Source organism: Delphinus delphis, chromosome 1 (genome assembly GCF_949987515.2).
Source record: "Delphinus delphis chromosome 1, mDelDel1.2, whole genome shotgun sequence".
Taxonomy (NCBI): domain Eukaryota; kingdom Metazoa; phylum Chordata; class Mammalia; order Artiodactyla; family Delphinidae; genus Delphinus; species Delphinus delphis.
The window spans coordinates 80491924-80515656 of record NC_082683.1 but is presented as its reverse complement, the minus strand read 5'-3'; the positions used below and the strand labels follow the sequence as shown (position 1 = coordinate 80515656).

At 36.5% G+C, this 23733-nt stretch overlaps 1 protein-coding gene across 1 annotated transcript in view; it reads right to left on the bottom strand.

Moving 5' to 3' along the window:
* BTBD8 (BTB domain containing 8) overlaps positions 1-23733 on the bottom strand; it is a 94650-nt gene that overhangs the window by 36923 nt on the left and 33994 nt on the right. The window contains exon 5 of the mRNA XM_060025535.1: positions 7658-7747. Coding sequence (XP_059881518.1) covers positions 7658-7747 — 90 coding nt within the window. The remainder of the gene's footprint in view (positions 1-7657; positions 7748-23733) is intronic.

The following is a 23733-nucleotide window of genomic DNA, read 5'->3' as shown; positions in this document are numbered from 1 at the left end:
TTCAACCTCTGGCTCATTAAGAAATCCTTCTCAGCATCTTTGACAAATGGCCTCTGGTCTTGCTTAAAGCCTGGGATGGACAACTCTACTCACTAGAAAGAGTCTTGTTATGCTGTATAGATTTCTTAATTTGTAATACCTATCCAGTGGCTCTAGCTCTGCCAACATCCTCATTTTACAGATTTAAAAGTAGAGACATGACTTAAGAAGTAGTCTGAAGTGATAATCTTTATGTCCCACTGACTACTAGATCTCAAACTCTAAATTCATGACTTCCTCTCCCAACACCCCAAATTCGGTCTTCTTTCTGTTTTTCTTATTTCGTTCACAGCACTGTTATAGGACTTCTTGCATCTTGTCCCACCCTCTATTCCTCTGTATCAAGGGAGGTTAATTATCTGGTTGGTAGACAGCAACCACTGGCTGTTGATCAAGTGGAACTTGAGATGAGAGGTAATTTGATTCCTTTTCTCCTTTCTTCTCTGCTGAACCAGTGGTAAGAGGTGACGGGGAAGAAGTGCATCCGCTGTCCAGATTCAGACTTTCTCTCAGGTGGGCTGTCTTAGAGTAGACATAGCTAGCAAATCAACTTTGGCTCTTGCGTTAAAGCACATCTTACTGCTTTAACAGTTTTTATCAAAAATCAACGAAATGTTTTCTAACTTCATCTGCTGAGTCTTTTGTCTCATTTTGAGCAGGAAGAAAGTATACTATTTATTGGGGCCCCCTCAAAATTCCAACAGATAGCAAAGATGGAAAGCAGATGCCCCTCTTCCCCATCACCTCTTTTCACGGGTTCAGCACAGAAGAAAGGAGAAAAGAAATCAAATTACCTCTCATCTAGAGTTCGTCCTGACCAATGCCCAATGGTTGTTGGATAATTCACTCGCCTTGGTACCGAGGAATAGAAGGTGGGACAAGATGCAAGAAGTCCTGCAACAGTGCTACGAACCAAACAGGAATAACAAAAAGAAGACTGAACAATAACCTAAATGCCTAAGTCAGAGCTGGAGGTTCATCTCAATTCTCTCCCTCATTATATTCTGTCATTTTATACCTTCAAAATTTTCTTGAATTCAGCCTCTGCTGTCTAATTTCCCCTTTCATTGCCCTGGTTTAGCCTCTCAGTTTCTCTCCTCTGTACTATGATAATGTATCCTCTCGTGTGGGCTTCTTGCCTGAAATTATCTCCTTGCATCCCATTTCCCACCTTGTTATTAGAGTGACTTTGCTAAAATGTAAATCTGATATAGCCCCTGACTTTAAAAACCCTTCAACAATTCTCCAGAGCACCTAGGAAACAAGCCGACATTCTTTAGCTTGGTGTACAATGTTCTTTATCATCTGATTTCTAGTTCTCTCTCTCTAGCAGCTGTTCCAAGATAACTGCTGTTTCTTATACCTGAACTACTTATAATTCTTTATACATCCATGCCTTAGCAGATACTGTTCACTCTGCTTAAAATTCTCTCCCTCTCTACTTATTTCATCTTTTAGACACAAGACATGGGGCTCTTTACCTCTGATTGTTTCCTTAATGCTCACAAGGGGGAAAAAAAAAGAAATCACTGAATGTTAAACATAAATAATAACTAACATCAGTTGAGCATTTATTATGATTCAGTCATGAGCTAATAAGCATTTTGAATGCCATTAGCTCATTTAATCATCATAACAACTCAATGGTAGATATTGTTATTAGTCTCATCTTACAGATGAAACAACTGAAATTAAGTAACTTGCCCATGGGGGCAGGTGCTGGAAAAAAAAAAAAGTAAATTGCCCAAGGTCAAATGACTAGTGATGTACTGGATCTTAAATCCAGGCAGATAGCACTGGAATTTTGGAATTTTCAAATTTAAATCCAGACTCCAAAGCCTGGGGTCTTAAGCAGTATAACACACACACACACACACACACACACACACAGACACACACACACACACACACACACACACACACACACACACTTCCCTTATCACATTTATTAAACTGACTTGTAATATCTTTGTTTATGTATTTGTTTCTCCTTCTAAACTGAGTTCTGTGAGGGCAGGATTTGTGTCTAGTAGCAGCAGAATGTCAGCATTGATTCAATATCCCCAGGTTGAGAAGAATTTCCTTTCCCCACATAATACTGGAGCTCCGCAGTGGAAGCAGGGTGGGCACAGTGCTGATAAGACCTTCACAGTTTGTTAAGCATGGTATCTAATGTCTGCTAAAGTAACAAAAGGAGGAAGGCAAGAAGAAAAGAAATGGAGTCCTCAGGGTAGGACTCAGAAAGGTGTCTGCTTTGATTTTATGGCCTTAAATAATATATGCTCAATAAATGTTTAATGAATATTTAATGAATGGCTTATTAGGGTAGTTATAAGCATCTCCCAAACCTTCAGAAGGAATACTGAGTTGAAAACATAAATATTTTTCAATTTACTTAATAAATATTTACTGCCCCCTACTGGTTTCTGCTGATTCAAAATTCCACATCTTTAATACTTAGAAAAAAGTCAAATCTCTAAATATTCTCATTTATATACGTTGATACAACAAGATTTGATCTCAGAATGATTATGCCATATCATCTATAGTTTGTAGCCTAAAACAGTAGCATAATTATTAGATTCCATGCACTTTTCCTCAAAATTTCGAGAGCCATTCTTATCAGTATTAATGAGGACTGACCATTTCTGTTGAAAGAATAGTTTCTTCTAAGACTTGACATATTTAAGCAAAGGATAATAATGACTAAGTAAAAATAAAAGGAGTTTTATTAAAATAAATAGCAAAAGCTAGACATTTGAGCTTATGTATCAATATATATGATAGCTATAAAAACAGCAAGAAACTGTTTTCCTGCTGTCTTGACAGATGTTTTACTAAACTGCATTCTCATTATTGTAAGTCATCTGTATTTTTACTAAAAGTGTTTATAAAGACATGATCAACTGACCTGGAAAAAAAAAACCCCAACAAATTACTGCAATAGCCCACAGTTTAAATGGAAAGATTTAAAGCACTATTCCCATTTAAATGTAATCAGAATAAAATCCTGTAGGAGATGAAAATATAACATATACCCAGAATTAGAAAAAAGAAAAGGCTATGAGAGGACAGAGCTCTAGGATCAGATACAACATGTGCCCAGTTTAAACCTCTGTGCTTTATATGTGCTTCCTAAAGTTTCAGGCTCCTATATATGTGGGCTAAGGTAATGTAGGGTCTCATTCACTCATTCATTTGTTCATATACAGTCAATATTTATTGAATGATAGGCCCTATTTTAGACCTTGAGGATACAAGACGCTTGCGTTCTAGAGAGAGGACATGGCCAATAAATATGTCAACAAATATACAAAGAAGATAATTTTAATAGTGAAAAGTGAAGACAATACAACAGAATAACATAGAAGAGAATAACTAGAGAGTTAGGCTGTAGCTACTTTAGGTGGGGTAGTTTGGGAAAAGCCTATGGGCCAGATCATACAGGTTCTTATAGATTATGGTAAAGATTTGGGTTTAATTCTGATTGTGATGAGAAGGCATTGAAGAATTTTAGTCAGAAAAGAAATATTATCTGACATATTTGAAAAGATCATCCTGAAGGTTCACAGCAAGCCCAGGAATCTCCCAAGGGAGACAAGAAAATCCAAATTTATGCTCTAAAGTCTCAAGCCACCAGTGAAAGACCTCTTTTTATATAAAATGGAAACATGTGGGGTTTCTTTACAGAACTATTGGCTGCGGTTCAATTTCCAGTACAGGATGTGGAAAATTTCCCCCTTCCTCCACCAGGAGAACTTCCTTCCAACTATATCCTTCCCCCTCCAACTCTGGGACATGGATAATAGGATAATAGGATAATTATTATCAAGGATAATAGGACCCTACTATTCCTACTATAATTTATTGAAGGCTGTCCATCTTAAAAATATCATGTGCATTACATCGTTGAACTACCAACTCATTAAAAACATTCGGTTCTTTTCTGTAGGGATTTCAGACAGGATTTCAATTATTCTAATCTACTGCAGAAAACATCCTACAGATATGCAACAGTGGCACAGTTCCAAAAGCGGTTGCTGACCAAGCACAGCAGGCATTGCTGTCCTGGTACTGTAAATGGCCCTCACTTGAAGGCTTTTCTCTCTAGAAAATGAGAACAATATAATTTAGGGAAAGAAGAAAAAGACAAATATTAATGAGCACTACATACTATGTACCAAGCACTATGCCAGGTTTTTTTCTTTCAACAACCTCAGGAAACTTAAGGAAGGTAAGCAATGTCCCTAAAGTCATGTAACACTTTAGGACTGGATGTAGGACTTCCTATAAGGAAGGACCAAAGTCCATGATCTTTCTACTATACCACACAATCCATGGAAACATCTACCCAGGATTACCATATAAGTTAATGTGAAAAGAGATTTTATTTTGTAGATTACTTTGTTATAATATAAAAATTCCTAAAAGATGTGATTTTTTTTTTTTTAAAAAGTAAAATCCCTAAATCCCCTTTAGCCTTCCTACAGCTTTATACACCATGATGCTAATAACATTTTAGGTGGTAATTTGCGACAGTCAATTTGATATATGATACAGGAGGGGAAAGCAAAACAGATTGTGTGATGATAATAATAATAAAGGATGTAGCTAAAACCCAGAATCTGTCAGGAAATTCTCTTTTCATTTTAGCATTAGAAAACCTTGTTACATCAAGCAAAATAAAAGAGTCAAAAAGAAATGTATCCTCATTTCCAACGTGCTAGCATTAGAAGTGAATAAGCTGATTAGGAGTAAGTCTCCACTGCTGAAATAGCAGCTCTGGGTAAGATGATCCAGTAAGGAGTAGAGTCTTGCTTACAACAGAAGTGAAGGGAAAATACTGTAAGAGGAGTGAGCCTGATCATTGCTGGCACTGCTACAACGTACAGCCTACTTATTTGTAATGACAGTTTAAAACAAATTTGGCTACTTCTACTTGGCTTTCCCTTGAACCACTAAAGTTGGTCAGTAGCAGTCAAGCCATATTATAAGAGGAGATTTTTATCCATTACCTCCACTATAATGAAAGAAGGAAAATTATAGGTGGTGAGTAGAGACCAATAGTTATGCCACTACTTCTTTCTTATCTATTGACCTCTTAATAAATAGACTTCTCCTTTAAAAGCCTGTGTGTTTTGAATGTTTAATCGGATCACTCGTGAGTGCTGATTAAAGATTGCCTTTGCTCCTATAGCTAAACTCAGAGGTCATTTTGAGCAATATAGAATAAATAAAAGTAGAGCAGCTCTGGTTGAAGATGTGCCTCTTCCCAAATGGCCTTCCCCTCATATCCCAATCCCATGCCATGTATTCCCTAACATACCTACCAGGAACTTAAGGGTCCTATGGGAAAATCACTGATTTAAACAGTGGAGAAGATCAGTCTGAGATAGCTCAAGAACACACGCCAATGTGAAACTTTTAATTTCTTCAGTGACTGTTGTGGAATGGACTTTGAATTAAGAATCAACAAACGTGTAACTTATATTCAGCATAAGCACTTATTTACCAAGTAACCCCTGGAAGACATTTAATTTATCTGATCTTGTTTTTACTCATCTGTAATATGTGCATATACCCTCTCTCTCAAAGACTGATTCTAAAAATTAAAGGGCACCATAAGTGTGGAAGAATCCTAGAAAATATATGATGTTATTGTAAGGTATTATCACTGCTGAGAACAGAATCTATTTGGAGAGAGGAACAAAGGTATATGTTAATAGGTATCAGATAGTAAAAATTGTCACTAAACATATAAGCAACTAAGATTTCTTCTACGAAATCAGACAAGTGTTCTCTGTAAATTACTTTCCCCTGCTGTCAAGTAAGGTCCAATAATCATATACTTCTTTTGACCTTTATCTCACTACATAGAATCACATGATTTTTAATAAATGCCAAAAAAGTTGCATTCTGAGTCAAACTAGGTTATCTCTTCATTTAAATTTTTATTTAATTCAGTTCTAATGAGAGAAGATTGACAGTTTTAAAAAATGATATCTAAAACATCTGAAACACAGTCCCTGGACACGTTTCCAAAATTACACTAGAGTGATTATCCCTAGGATTGACACACTTAGAGAAATTCTGGCCTCTGCTAGCATTATCCCTCTTCCTATATTCAGCAGATATTTTAAATTCGCCATAAAGGAAGAGGCCTTCTTGGTAGGATATATATATCTTTCAGGTTGTTTTTCAACAGTGAATGATAAGGTTTCACCAACTGATTCAACTACACATTCCTTTTACCCATAGGCTAATAAACTCTTTGCTTGGTGTACAAAATCTTCCATAATCAGAAACTACCTGGTGATTGCCAGATTGTGATATGTGTATCGAAACTGTGATAGGTAATATAATTAAAACACAACTCTCTAAAACCCTGGTAAGAAAGAAAGGAGGTTTAGGTTCTTCTGCATATGCGTTTCATTTCTATTAAATGAATGAAATATGAAAAAATAAATAAAAACACATAACATATTCTTACAAATGTTTCAATTTTCCATATTTTATAGACTGAGAAATTAAAAATGAGAGGCATTTGGGAATCAATTTTAGTTAGTAAGGAAACCAGACAGCTGTAACCTAGAAGGCTCAAGATTATAGGCCAGTGTAAAAAATAGTGAGAATTTATCAATACTTTCCATGCATCCACTGTTATGGAATCACCATGACCACCATTCCACACCCAACCCTCTAGCCAAGGTTGACCCAGTCGAGGAAACATCAGCAGTGTGAATGATGCAGGGCTGACAGCCTCCCTCAGAACGCCCAGGCAGTTTTCCTACTGACAAAGCCCTCTCCCATATTGTACCCTCCAGATTCTCACAGTGATCATCTGTGACCAAAAAATATTCCATTTCACCGTTTAAGGAAGTAGTTCATCTCTTAATAACTGTCTCAGCAGTTTAAACTGCCACCAACTGTGTAGATTCACCATTGCACTATCATAGGTCAGTGAAATCCACACCTATCCAAATTATTCTTTAAGAAACTACCTATTACAGACTGAATATCTGTGTTCTCCCACCCACTCAGATTCATATATTGAAGCCCTAACTCCTGTGTACCTATATGGAGATGGGGCTTCTAAGGAAATAATTAAGGTTAAATGAGGTAATAAGGGTGGGGCCCTGCCCTGATGTGATAGGATTAGTGTCCTTATAAGAAGAACACCAGAGAGTGAGCTCTCTCCTTCCACCTTCCTTTTACCTCCCTGCCCCCCAGCCCCATGCACTTAAAAAGAACATCACTGGAGCACACAGTGGAAAAGTGCCTATCTACAACCCAAGGACCCAAAGTAAGAGCTCTCACCAGACACCAACCTTGCTGGCATTTTGATCTTGCAGAACTGTGAGAAAACAAATCTTTGCTGTTTAAACCACCCAGTTTGTGGTATCTTGTTATGGTAGTCTGAGAAGACTAACACACTATCTCTATTACTAAATGTTCCCAACTACCTCTCATTTTCAGAAAGTGTACTTTGCTGAATTGTACCACATGAGAAACATTTCATTGAACATACAGGGAAATCAGATTCATGAAAAGTGCTTTGTATTAAAAGCATTATTTATAATCATTTGCAGTCAAGCTGCCTTGTAAAAATTCTGCTTACCCTTGAAGAGTAATGTACTCTTGGGAGCTTTCAGCCCAACAGCCACTCAGCATCGCAGCAAAATAACTAGATCTTGCACTTAAAATGGCTCTAAAGGGAAGAGGGGGAAAAAACACAGGCAAACATTTATGCACAATGCAAAATGTTATTCTTTATGAAACTCTTCATCTTTACCTCTTAAAACATGATAACAATCTATCCGTCTTAACTGTATTCACTGGTAGATTTTAATAATACAAATTATAAGCCTATACTTATACCAAAGAATTTTGATTCCTTGATTAAAACATTAATTCCAATGTCCTTTTCATCTTTTTATTTTTTTTTCTCTCTCTCTCTTTTTTTTTTTTTTTGGCTGCGCCATGCACTTGAGGGATCTCAGTTCCCTGACCTGGGACTCAATCTGGGTCACAGCAGTGAGAGCCCAGATTCCTAACCACTAGGCTACCAGGGAACTCCCACTTAATTTTTTCTCTTGAAAGCTCTTAAATTTTAGTAACAATTTCCATGAGTAAGAGAGTAATAAATCATTTACAAATGGAGAAATAAAGACCAAACGATGTCATGTAACATGTTGAGGAAACATTAGTAAGAGACTAGAACTCTAAAGGTCCTGAGCTCCAGTTCAAAACTCACCATAATTATGCTCAAGAATAGCTACTTAGCTATCTCTTAAGTTTGAGAAAATGACAGTAAAGATATTTTCTTTTGAATGTCCATTCTATCTTCCCAGATAGAATGCTAATTCATCCATTCTTTCACTCAACAAATACCTAATGACTTCTATTCTGTGCTAGGCACTATTCTAGGGAATATAACAGTAAATGAGATATAGAGAAAATGTGAATATTCTAGTGGAGGTTGGGAGGGAAAAGTAGAGGGGGAGAGGAATAAGAGAAAGACACTTCTGGCAATGGCTTACTAGGTTGTCACAGACCAACCCTCCTGCTGAATAGCTTGGAAATAGATATATATATATATATATATATATATATGTAACATATATATATGTATTATTCTTTTTTTTTTAAAGAAAGAAAGAAATCATGATTTGAAGTGATCCAAGTATATTTTAGGTTACTTTTTCCATTGAGGCAACTGCCAAATATGAAGGCAAAAGCAATGGTTGAGAGGCTAAGAAGCTAAACATAGCTTCTGACAATCTTCACAGGCTTGGAGGCACACAAATTGGAATTTGGGATCCAGCAATGAGGAGAGACTTTGGTGGATGCCCCAGGATTCCAGTTGGACTCTGAAAGGTCTACACCTTAGGAAGAAGAATGAACAGGAAATAGACAAGCCCTTATTAGAACTGAAGTCCAGCTTTTAATGAGCTCAATTCCTGACTGGATTAAAGTGATCTCCACCTAGCCTAAATGCTTTCCAGAAGCAAAAGGAAATCTTGTCTTCATTAAAATTACATCAGCCAGACTATTAAATTATTTCTATAAATTTTCAATAAAATATCCAAAGATAATCAGGCATAATAATGAATAGCTATAAATGAAGGAAAAGAATTTCATTTACACTATTAGCAAACAAGGTCAAATACACAGGAACAAATATAACAAAAAACTACAAGACCTCTACATTAAAAGCTATAAAACATTGCTGAGATAATTTACAAAGACCTAAGAGAGAGCTAAACTGTGCTCATGGATTTGAAGACCCAAAACTGTTAACATGTCCATTCTGCCTAAATTAATTTCTAGATTCAATGCAGTCTTGATCAAGCTTTTTTAGTGGTACTGGAACTGGAGGTTTGGAGGGGAAAAAATGAATGTTGACAGTTAACCTCACACCATAACACAAAAATTAACTCAAAATGGATCAAAACCTAAACATAAAAGCTAATACTATAATATCGCTAGAAAAAACACAGGTGAAAATCTTTGCAACTCTGAGTAGGCAAAGATTTCTTGGGAACCAAAAAGCATGAACCAATTTTTCAAAAAAAACATAAAAAATTAAATTTTAACAAAATTTAAAACTTCAGTCCTTTTAAAGCCACTTTTAAGAAAATGGAACGATGAGCAAAATGTTGGGAAAAAATATTTGCAGAACGTATATCTGCCAAACAACTGAATCCATAATATATAAAGAACTATACAACTCAGTATAAGAACATAAGCAATCCTACTAAAGAATGGGCACACTCACACAAAAAATTATCAGATAAGAGCCAAATTGATTTAAATAGTTTTACTACAAAACTAATGTTTATGGCTCGTTATAAAGAATAACATCACATCAAGTTTTGAGCATTAGATTAAAATTAGAAAAAGCTATGGTCAGAACAGTACATGATTCATTTTAAGGGGGAAAAAAGGTACATGTCTGTTTCTCAATAGTTAATGTATATTAAAATTTGTAACAAATCACTCCCTTTACGAGTGCTTTAAAAAAAATGGGTAAAAGATTTGAACAGAAATGTCATAAGATATGCAAATGGCCAATAAGCACATAATATGATGCTCAAAATTGCTAGTGATCAGGGTAATGCAAATTAAAACCACAATGTGATACCACTACACACCTACTAGAGTGGCAAATATTTAAAAGACCGACAACATTAAGTGGTGAGGAAAATATGGAAAAACTGGAACTCTTCACAGCATGTAGGTGGTAGTGTAAAATGGTATAACTTCTTTGGAGAAATGTTTCTCAATTTCAAAAAAGTTAACATACACTTAACATATGACCGAGCAATTCTACTCGTAGGAATTTACCCAACAGAAATGAAAATATATAATCACACAAATACTTGCACAAAAATGTTAATACCAGCTTTATTAATAATAGCTAAACACTGAAAACAACAAATATGTCCAACAGGAGAATGGTTAAATAAATTGTGGTGTATGCATACAATGCAGTATTACTCAGCAATAAAAACTGAATGAAACACTGATATACATAATACCCAAGGATGAAGCCCAAAAACATTATGCTGAGCAAACCAAGCTCAATAACATGTCTGAGTTCATTTATATGAAATTCTAGGACAGGTAAAATAAACTATAATTTAGAAAATACAGCAATAAGAAAACAAACAGCCCAATTAAAAAATGGGCAAAAAATATGAACAGAAAACTCACTAAAGAAATACAGATGACAAATAAGCATGTGAAACTCAGTTTTTGCCTGGGGCTAGAGAGAGGGAAGGTACTAATGGTAAATGGGCACAAGGGATTTAGGTGATGAAACTTCTCTGTATCTTGATTGTGGTGGGAGTTACCCAGGTTTATACATTAGTCAAAACTCATTAAATTGGACTTTCAAATGTGTGTATTTGATTGTATATGAATTCTAATTCAATAAATTTAACTTTAAAAAAGGATGAAAATAAAACTTAATAAAGAAAAGTGGCCTTTTATTACAGGCCAAGATGACTTCCTCAGTGAATTCAAATAAATATTTTAAAAACATATAAAATCAATCTTACTCATACACATTAAAAATGAATAAAATAGAAAGAAAATAAAAGAAATGCCTCCAAACTCATTTTATGAAGTCAACATAAATTTAAGACCTCAACCTGACAAGGACATTATAAAAAATGGAAAGTTATAGGCCAACCTATCTCATAAATATACATAAAAAAAATCTTAAACAAAATATTAGCAAACTGAATCCAGCAATAAACAGAATATATAAAACATCACAACCAAGTTGAAATTATTCCAGGAATGCAGGATTGCTTTAACGTTTCAAAATCAAGCAACATAATTTAGCACATTAACAAAATAAAGGAACAACACAAAAAAAGGATCATACACCATGATCAAGTTGTATTCATTCCAGGGTCACAAGGATAGTTCCACATACACAAATCAATCAATGTGATACACCACATCAACAAAAGAAAAGACATAAACCACATGATTATCTCAATAGATGCAGAAAAAGCATCTGATAAAATTCAACATCCATTCATGATAAAAAAAACTCTTGCCAAAATGGGTATAGAGGGAACATACCTCAACATAATAAAAGTCATTTATGACAAACCCACAGGCAAAATAATACTAAAGGGTGAAAAGCTGAAAGCCTTCCTGCTAAATTCTGGAACAAGACAACGATGCCCAATTCTATTCAACATAGTATTGGGAGCCCTAGTCACAGCAATCAGACAAGAAAAAGAAATAAAAGGTATCCAAATCAGAAAGGGAAGAGGTAAAATTCTCATTATATGCAAATGAATGATACTCTATATAAGAAACTGTAAAGACTCCATACAAAAACTATTAGAACTGATAAATGAATTCAGCAAGGTAGCAGGACACAAGATTAATATACAGAAATCTGCTGCATTTCTTTACACTAACAATGAAATATCAGAATGGGAAAGTAAAAAAAAAAATAAAATCCTGTTTAAAAATCACACTAAAAAACAAAAACCCTAGGATTAAACCTAACCAAGAAGGTGAACGTCTTACACACTGAGAACTATAGAACATTGAAAAAGGAAATTGAAGAGGATTGAAGGAAATGGAAAGATATCCATGCTCTTGGATTGGAAAAATTAATATTGTTAAAATGGCCACATTACCCAAAGCAGTCTACAGATTTAATGTGATCCCTATCAAATTACCCATGACATTTTTCACAAAACTAGAACAAATAATCCTAAAATTTATATGGAACCACAAAAGACTCAGAACTGCCAAAGCAATTCTGAGGAAAAAGAACAAAGCTGGAGGCATAACCCTTCCAGACTTCAGACAATACTACAAAACTACAGTAATCAAAACAGCATGGTATTGGCACAAAAAGAAACATAGATCAATGGAACAGAATAGAAAGCCCAGGAATAAACCCACACCTATGGTCAATTAATCTATGACAAAGGAGGCAAGAATAAACAATGGAGAAAAGACAGTCTCTTCAGCAAGTGGTGTTGGGGAAGATGGACATCTGTATGTAAATCAATGAAGTTAGAACACTCCCTCACACCATACATAAAAATAAACTCAAAATGGCATAAAGACTTAAATATAAGACATGACACCATAAAACTCCTAGAAGAGAATATAGGAAAAACATTCTCTGACATAAATCATAGCAATGTTTTCTTTGGTCAGTCTCCCCAGGCAAAAGAAATAAAAGCAAAAATAAACAAATGGGGCCTAATCACACATCAGTTTTGCACAGCAAAGAAAACCATAAACAAAATGAAAAGACAACCTATGGACTGGGAAAAAATATTTGCAAATGATACAACTGACAGGGGTTTAATTTCCAAAATATATAAACAGCTGATACAACTCAGTAACAAAAAAACAAACAACCCAATCAAAAAAAAGGGCAGAATACCTAAATAGACATTTCTCCAAAGAAGACATACAGAAGGCCAACAGGCGCATGAAAAGATGCTCAACATTGCTAATTATCAGAGAAATGCAAATCAAAACTACAATGAGGTGTCACCTCACACCTGTCAGAAATGGTTATCATCAAAAAGTCTACAAATAATAAATGCTAGAGAGGTTATGGAGAAAAGAAAACCCTTCTACACTGTTGGTGGGGATATAAATTGGTGCAGCTACTACAGAAAACAGTAGGGAGGTTCTTTAAAAAAGTAAAAATATGATCCAGCAATCTCACTCCTAGGCAACTGTCTGGAAAACAAAAGTGCTAATTCAAAAAGATACATGCACCCCAATGTTCATAGTGGCACTATTTACAATAGCCAAGACATGGAAGCAACCTAAGTGTCCATCAACAGATAAACGGATAAAGAAGACATGTTATCTACACACACACACACACACACACACACACACACACACACACACACACACTGGAATATTACTCAGCCATAAAAAAAGAATGAAATAATGCCATTTGCAGCAACATGGATGGACCTAGAGATTATCATACTCAGTGAAGTAAGTCAGACAAAGACAAATATTATATGAGACCACTTATATGTGGAATCTAAAAAGAGTACAAATGAACTCATTTACAAAACAGAAACAGACTCACAGACATAGAAAACAAACTTATGGTTACCAAAGGGGAAAGGAGGGGGAGGTAAGCTGGGAGTATGGGATTAAAAAAATAATAAAATAAAGGAGAAAAGCCATGTGATCATCAAAATAGATACAGAAAAGCATTTGCAATTCTTATGACTTAAAAAATTTAGGAAATTTCAATCCAAGTCCCAGAAAGCTATTTTGTAGATATTGACAAAGTGATTCTCAAACTTATATGGAAAGGCAAAGAACCTAAAATAGCCAACACAATATTGAAAAAGAAGAACAGAGTTGGATGATTCACACTACCTGATTCCCAGAATTACTATACAGTTAAAGTACTCAAAACAGTATGCACTAGTGAAAGTAGAGACTCATTGATCAATGGAATAGAGAGGTCAGAAATAGACCTACACAAATACAATCAATTCAGTTTTGACAAAAGCACAATGGCAATTCAGTAGAGAAAGGATAATCTTCTTAACAGTGGTCCTGGAGCAACTGGACATCCACATGTAAAAAAAATAAACGTAGATACAAACCTTATACCTCACATAAAAATTAACTAATTACCTCAAAATGGATCATAGATATAAATATAAAACCATAAACTTCTAGAAGAAAACAAAGGATCTTGGGTTTGATGATGAATTTAGATATAACATCAAACATATGATCCAAAAAAGAAAAAACTGATAAGCTGGATTCTATTAAAATTTAAAAATTTTGCTCTATAAAAGGCACTGTTAAGAGAATGAAAATCAAGGCACCAACTGGGAGAAAGTATTTGCAAAGCACATATCATATAAAGGAGTTCTATGCAAAATATCCAAAGAATTCTTAAAATTCAATAGTAAGACAACAAACAACCTAACTTGACAATAAAAAAAAGATCTGAACCAAAAACTCTCAATAATATACAGATGGCAAATAAGCATATGAAAAGATCTTCAACATCACTTGCCATTAGGTAAATAAAAAGTGAAACAACAATAAGATACCAGTACATACCTATCTGAAAGACTAAAGTCCAAAAAACAAAAAATAATAAGAACAGTATCAACTGCTGATGAGGATGAGGACCAGAAAGAACTCTCATTCATTGCTAGTGGAAATGCAAGTGATAGAGCCACTTTGAAAGACAGTTTCAGTAAGACCTGAAAACTTATGTCCACACAAAAACTTGTACACAAATGTTTACAGCAGCTTTATTCATAATCACCAAACTAAGGCAACCATAATGTCCTTCAATAGGTGAACAGATAAAAAATGGTATATTCATTACAACTGAATACTACTGTGATAAAAAAAAAAAGAATTAGCTATAAAGTCACACAAAAACATGAATGAACAGTAAATGCATATTGCTAAATGAAAGAAATCAGTCCCAAAAGGCTACATGTTATATGACTCTATTCAAATGACATTCTAGAAAAGGCAAAACTATGGAAATAGTAAAAAAAAAAAAAAAAAGCCAGAGGGTTGGGGAGGGGGAAAACCTGAAGAGACTGATCAAAGGGGATTTTTAGTTGAAAATGTCTGTATGATACTGTAATGGTAGATGTAGGACAATATCCATTTATAAAAACCCACAGAGGTTTCTCATGCTTCAGCGCGGCCCGCACTTTTCATATGTCGCCTCGGGAGTGCTAGCCTCGTGAAGAAGCTCAGGGTAAAGGCGCAGCCACCAAAGCAGAAGTGAGAGTGACTTGACGCCGGGAGGAAGACCCCAAAGAGGCCGTGGCCACAGGAGGCCGGAGGCCAGAGGCTGTCACCCTTCCCTGAGGGCTTCGACTGGGCCCCTCAGTCTGCACAACAGCTGAGCACTGCCCGCTTAATGCACCCCATCCTGCCTCAAGTGGCTGACCCAGTCATCCTGCTGCCAGAATGAGGTGAAGTCTGAAAACTGCTCAGCAGGACCAGGCATAGAACAGGCCTCTTCTCCTGTTCTCACTCACCAATGACCACCACCTTGATAATTCCATGTGGCTGACAGGGTCTTGGTGCTCCAGCCTGGTGTCAGGACTAAGCCTCTAAGGTGAGAGAGCCGAGTTCAGGACACTGGACCACCAGAGACCTTCCAGCCCCATGTAATATCAATCTGCAAGAGCTCTCTCAGCAATCTCTGTCTCAACCCTAAGACCCAGCTCCACCCAATGGCCAGCAAGCTACAGTGCTGGACACCCTATGCCAAACAACTAGCAAGGCAGGAAAACACCCCACCCATTAGCAGAGAGGCTGCCTAAAATCATACTAAATTCACAAACATCCCAAAACACACCACCGGACATGGGCAATGAACCAACCTCACCCACTGGGGGCAGACACTAAAAACAACGGGAACTATGAATGTGCAGCCTGCGAAAAGGAGACCCCAAACACAATAAGTTAAGCAAAATGAGAAAACAGAGAAATATGCAGCAGATGAAGGAGCAAGGTAAAAACCACCAGACCAAACAAATGAAGAGGGAATAGGCAGTCTACCTGAAAAAGAATTCAGACTAATGACAGTAAAATGATCCAAAATCTTGGAAATAGAATGGAGAAAATAGAAGAAATGCTAAAAAAGGACCTAGTAGAACTAAAGAGCAAACAAACAATGATGAACAACACAATAAATGAAATTAAAAATTCTCTAGAAGGAACCAGTAGCAGAATAACTGCAGCAGAAGAATGGATAAGTGACCTGAAAGATAAAATAGTGGAAATAACTACCACAGAGCAGAATAAAGAAAAAAGAATGAAAAGAATTGAGGACAGTCTCAGAGACCTCTGGAACAACATTACATGCACCAACATTTGAATTATAGGTGTCCCAGATTAAGAAGAGAAAAAGAAAGGGACTGAGAAGATATTTGAAAAGATTATAGTTGAAAACTTCCCTAACATGGGAAAGGATAGAGTCAATCATGTCCAGGAAACGCAGACAGTCTTATACAGGATAAACCCAAGGAGAAACACGCCAAGACACATAATAATCAAACTATCAAAAATTAAATACAAAGAAAAAATATTAAAAGCAGCAAGGGAAAAGCAACAAATAACATACAAGGGAATTCCTATAAGATTAACAGCTGAGCTTTAAGCAGAAACACTGCAAGCCAGAAGGGAGTGGCAGGATATATTTAAAGTGATGAAAGGGAAAAACCTCCAACCAAGATTACTCTACCGAGCAAGGATCTCATTCAGATTCGATGGAGAAATTAAAAGCTTTACAGACAAGCAAAATCTAAGAGAATTCAGCACGACCAAACCACCTTTACAACAAATGCTAAAGGAACTTCTCTAGGCAGGAAACACAACAGAAGGAAAAGACCTATAAAAACAAACCCAAAACAATTAAGAAAATGGTCATAGGAACATACATATTGATAATAACTTTGAATGTAAATGGATTAAATGCCACAACCAAAAGACACAGACTGGCTGAATAGATACAAAAACAAGAGCTGTATATATGCTGTCTACAAGAGACCCACTTCAGACCTAGGGACACATACAGACTGAAAGTGGAGGGATGGAAAAAGATATTCCACGCAAATGGAAATCAAAAGAAAGCTGGAGTAACAATTCTCATATCAGACAAAATAGACATTAAAATAAAGACTATTACAAGAGACAAAGAAGGACACTACATAATGATCAAGGGATCAATCCAAGAAGATATAACAATTGTAAATATTTATGCACCCAACATAGGAGCACCTCAATACATAAGGCAAATGATAACAGCCATAAAGGGGGAAATCGACAGTAACACAATCATAGTAGGCAACTTTAACACCCCACTTTCACCAATGGACAGACCATCCAAAATGAAAATAAATAAGGAAACACAAGCTTTAAATGATACATTAAACAAGATGGACTTGATATTTATAGGACATTCCATCCAAAAACAACAGAATACACTTTCTTCTCAAGTGCTCATGGTACATTCTCCAGGATAGATCATATCTTGGGTCACAAATCAAGCCTTGGTAAATTTAAGAAAACTGAAATCATATCAAGTATCTTTTCCGATCACAATGCTGTGATACTAGATATCAATTACAGGAAAAAATACAAACACATGGAGGCTAAACAATATGCTACTAAATAACCAAGAGATCAATGAAGAAATCAAAGAGGAAATCAAAAAATACCTAGAGACAAATGACAATGAAAACATGACGACCCAAAACCTATGGGATGCAGCAAAAGCAGTTCTAAAGAGGGAAGTTTATAGCAATACAATCCTACCTCAAGAAAGAAGAAAAATCTCAAATAAACAACCTAACTTTACACCTAAAGCAATTAGAGAAAGAAGAACAAAAAAACCCCAAAGTTAGCAGAAGGAAAGAAATCATAAAGATCAGAAGAAAAATAAATGGAAAAGAAATGAAGGAAACAATAGCAAATATCAATAAAACTAAAAGGTTCTTTATGAAGATAAACAAAATTGATAAACCATCAGCCAGACTCATCAAGAAAAAAAGGGAGAAGACTCAAATCAATAGAATTAGAAATGAAAAAGGAGAAGTAACAATTGACACTGCAGAAATACGAAGGATCATGAGAGATTACTACAAGCAACTATATGCCAATTAAATGGACAACCTGGAAGAAATGGACAAATTCTTAGAAAAGCACAACCTTCCGAGACTGACCCAGGAAGAAATAGAATATAAACAGACCAATCACAAGCACTGAAATTGAAATGGTGATTAAAAATCTTCCAACAAACAAAAGCCCAGGACCAGATGGCTTCACAGGCGAATTCTATCAAACATTTAGAGAACAGCTAACACCTATCCTTCTCAAACTCTTACAAAATATAGCAGAGGGAGGAACACTCCCAAACTCATTCTATGAGGTCACCATCATCCTGATACCAAAACTAGACATGTCACAAAGAAAGAAAACTACAGGCCAATATCAGTGATGAACATAGACGCAAAAATCCTCAACAAAATACTAGCAAACAGAATCCAACAGCACATTAAAAGGATCATACACCATGATCAGGCAGGGTTTATTCCAGGAATGCAAGGATTCTTCAGTATATGCAAATCAATCAATGTGATACACCATATTAACAAAATGAAGGATAAAAGCCATATGATAATCTCAATAGATGCACAAAAATCTTTCGACAAAATTCAACACCCATTTATGATAAAAACCTTCCAGAAAGTAGGCATAGAGGGAACTTACCTCAACATAATTAAGGCCATATATGACAAACCCACAGCCAACATCGTTCTCAATGGTGAAAAACTGAAACCATTTCCTCTAAGATCAGGAACAAGACAAGGTTGCCCACTCTCACCACTATTATTCAACACAGCTTGGAAGTTTTAGCCACAGCAATCAGAAAAGAAAAAGGGAATAAAGGAAAAATAAATAAATAAAAAATAAAAGGAATCCAAATCGGAGAAGAAGCAGTAAAAAGCTGTTACTGTTTGCGGAACTAGAACAAAAAATTTTGCAATTTGTATGGAAACACAAAAGACCCCGAATAGCCAAAGCAATCTTGAGAATGAAAGAAGGAACTGGAGGAATCAGGCTCCCTGACTTCAGACTATACTACAAAGCTACAGTTATCAAGACGGTATGGTACTGGCACAAAAACAGAAAGATAGATCAATGGAACAGGACAGAAAGCCCAGAGATAAACCCACGCACATATGGTCACCTTATCTTTGACAAAGGAGGCAGAAATGTACAGTGGAGAAAGGACAGCCTATTCAATAAGTGGTGCTGGGAAAACTGGACAGCTACATGTAAAAGTATGAGATTAGATCACTCTCTAACACCATACACAAAAATAAGCTCAAAATGGATTAAAGACCTAAATGTAAGGCCAGAAACTATCAAACTCTTAGAGGAAAACATAGGCAGAACATTCTATGACATAAATCACAGCAAGGTCCTTTTTGACCCACCTCCTAGAGAAATGGAAATAAAAACAAAAGTAAACAAATGGGACCTAATGAAACTTAAAAGCTTTTGCGCAGCAAAGGAAACCATAAAGAAGACCAAAAGACAACCCTCAGAATGGGAGAAAATATTTGCAAATGAAGCAACTGACAAAGGATTAATCTCCAAAATTTATAAGCAGCTCATGCAGCTTAATAACAGAAAAACAAACAACCCAATCCAAAAATGGGCAGAAGACCTAAATAGACATTTCTCCAAAGAAGATATACAGAGTGCCAACAAACACATGAAAGAATGCTCAACATCACTAATCATTAGAGAAATGCAAATCAAAACTACAATGAGATATCATCTCACACCAGTCAGAATGGCCATCATCAAAAAATCTAGAAACAATAAATGCTGGAGAGGGTGTGGAGAAAAGGGAACCCTCTTACACTGTTGGTGGGAATGTAAATTGATACAGCCACTGTGGAGAACAGTATGGAGGTTCCTTAAAAAGCTACAAATAGAACTACCATATGACCCAGCAATCCCACTACTGGGCATATACCCTGAGAAAACCATAATTCAAAAAGAGTCATGTACCAAAATGTTCATTGCAGCTCTATTTACAATAGCCCAGAGATGGAAACAACCTAAGTGTCCATCATCGGATGAATGGATAAAGAAGATGTGGCACATATATACAATGGAATATTACTCAGCCATAAAAAGAGACGAAATTGAGCTATTTGTAATGAGGTGGATAGACCTAGAGTCTGTCATACAGAGTGAAGTAAGTCAGAAAGAGAGAGACAAATACCGTATGCTAACACATATATATGGAATTTAAAAAAAAAATAAGTCATGAAAAACCTAGGGGTGAAACAGGAATAAAGACACAGACTTACTAGAGAATGGACTTGAGACTATGGGGAGGGGGAAGGGTAAACGGTGACAAAGCGATAAAGAGGCATGGACATATATACACTACCAAACGTAAGGTAGATAGCTAGTGGGAAGCAGCCGCATAGCACAGGGAGATCAGCTCGGTGCTTTGTGACTGCCTGGAGGGGTGGGATAGGGAGGGTGGGAGGGAGGGAGACGCAAGCGGGAAGAGATATGGGAATATATGTATATATATAACTGATTCATTTTGTTGTGAAGCTGAAACTAACATACCATTGTAAAGCAATTATACTCCAATAAAGATGTTAAAAAAAAAAAAAAGCTGTTACTGTTTGCGGATGACATGATACTACACATAGAGAATCCTAAAAATGCTACCAGAAACTACTAGAGCTAATCAATGAATTTGGTAAAGTAGCAGGATAGAAAATTAATGCACAGCATTTCTTGCATTTTTGTTGTTGCACTAACAACGTAAAATCTGAAAGAGAAATTAAGGAACACTCCCATTTACCACTGCAACAAAAAGAATAAAATACCTAGGAATAAATCTACCCAAGGAGACAGAAGACCTGTATGCAGAAAACTATAAGACAATGATGAAAGAAATTAAAGATGATACAAACAGATGGAGAGATATACCAGGTTCTTGGATTGGAAAAATCAACATTGTGAAAATGACTATACTACCCAAAGCAATCTACAGGTTCAGTGTGATCCCTGTCAAACTACCAATGGCATTTTTCACAGAACTAGAATAAAAAAGTTCACAATTTGTATGGAAACACAAAAGATCCCAAATAGCCAAAGCAATCTTGAGAAAAAAAAACAGAGCTGGAGGAATGAGGCTCCCTGACATCGGACTATACTACAAAGCTAAAGTAATCAAGACAGTATGGTACTGGCACAAAAACAGAAATAGATCAATGGAACAGGAGAGAAAGCCCAGAGATAAACCCACATACATATGGTCACCTTATCTTTGATAATGGAGGCAAGAATATACAATGGAGAAAAGACAGCCTCTTCAACAAGTAGTGCTGGGAAAACTGGACAGCTACATGTAAAAGAATGAAGTTATAACACTTCCTAACACCATACACAAAAATAAACTCAAAATGGATTAAAGACCTACATGTAAGGCCAGACACTATAAAACTCTTAGAGGAAAACATAGGCAGAACACTCATGACCTAAATCACAGCAAGATCCTTTTTGACCCACCTCCTAGAGAAATGGAAATAAAAACAAATAAACAAATGGGACCTCATGAAACTTAAAAGCTTATGCACAGCAAAGGAAACCATAAACAAGACGAAAAGACAACCCTCAGAATGGGAGAAAATATTTGCAAATGAAGCAACTGACAAAGAATTAATCTCCAAAATATACAAGCCGCTCATGCAGCTCAATATCAAAAAAACAAACAACCCAATCCAGAAATGGGCAGAAGACCTAAATAGACATTTCTCCAAAGAAGACATACAGATGGCCAACAAACACATGAAAGGATGCTCCACATCAGTAATCATTAGAGAAATGCAAATCAAAATGACAATGAGGTATCACCTCCCACCAGTCAGAATGGCCATCAACAAAAAATCTACAAACAGGGCTTCCTGGTGGCGCAGTGGTTGAGAGTCCGCCTGCTGATGCAGGGGACACGGGTTCGTGCCCCGGTCCGGGAAGATCCCACATGCCGCTGAGCCTGCACGTCCGAAGCCTGTGCTCCGCAACGGGAGAGGCCACAACAGTGAGAGGCCCACGTACCACAAAAAAAAAAAAAAAAAATCTATAAACAGTAAATGCTGGAGAGGGTGTTGAGAAAAGGGAACCCTCTTACACTGTTGGTGAGAATGCAAATTGATACAGCCACTAGGGAGAACAGTATGGAGGTTCCTTAAAAAAGTAAAAATAGAACTACCATGTGACCCAGAAATCCCACTACTGGACATATACCCTGAGAAAACCATAATTCAAAAAGAGTCATGTACCACAATGTTCACTGCAGCTCTATTTACAATAACCAGGATATGGAAGCAGCCTCAGTGTCCATTGACAGATGAATGGAGAAAGAATATGAGGCACGTATATATAATGGAATATTACTCAGCCATAAAAGGAAACAAAATTGAGTTATTTGTAGTGAGGTGGATGGACCTAGAGTCTGTCATACAGAGTGAATAAGTCAGAAAGGAAAAACAAATACTGTATGCTAACACATATATAATGGTTCTGATGAACCTAGGGGCAGGACAGGAATAAAGAGGCAGAGGCAGAGAATGGACCTGAGGACACAGGGAAGGGGAAGGACAAGCTGGGACGAAGTGAGAGAGTAGCACTGACATATATACACTACCAAACGTAAAATAGATAGCTAGTAGGAAGCAGCTGCATAGTACAGGGAGATCAGCTCGGTGCTTTGTGACCACCTAGAGGGGTGGGATAGGGAGGGTGGGAGGGAAATGAAAGAGGGAGGAGATATGGGGATATATGTATACATATAGGTGATTCACTTTGTTATATAGCAGAAACTAACACAACATTGTAAAGCAATTATACTCCAATAAAGATGTTTTAAAAAAAAAAACCACAGAACTTTATAGTACAAGTGAAACTTAATGTATGCTAATTAAAACAAGAACACTTAGGAGGAGGTCAGGAGATCCCAGGATGCAGACTGTGACAAAATTACCTAACTGTATTACAAATGTATGAAATAACCTCATTGAAGCGAGTGGGAGATGGAGGTACTGGCCTAAATAACTTTGGAAATGAGTATAGACTGTACGAATAAAGGCAAAGGAACTGTGTAGTACAAGCAGTGTACTCTAGTTCAGGAGTCCACAACCTTTCTGGCACCAGGGACTAGTTTCGTGGAAGGCAATTTTTCCACGGACTGGGGGTGGGGAGGGGATGGTTTTGGGATGATTCAAGCGCATTACATTTATTGTGCATTTTATTTCTATTATTACATTGTAATATATAATGAAATAATTATACAACTCACCATAATGCAGAATCACTGGGAGCCCTGAGCTTGTTTTCCTGCAACTGGATGGTCCCATCTGGGGGTGATGGGAGACAGTGACACCCAAAGTGTGTTGCTTATGTCCAGTCTACTCTGTAAGATGCAGCTTAATTGTCACTTACCACTCACTGATAAGGCTTTGATATGAGTCTGCAAGCAATTGATTTATTATGGTCTCTGTGCAGTCAAACCTCTTTGCTAATGATAATCTGTATTTGCAGCTGCTCCCCAGTGCTGGCATCACTGCCTCAGCT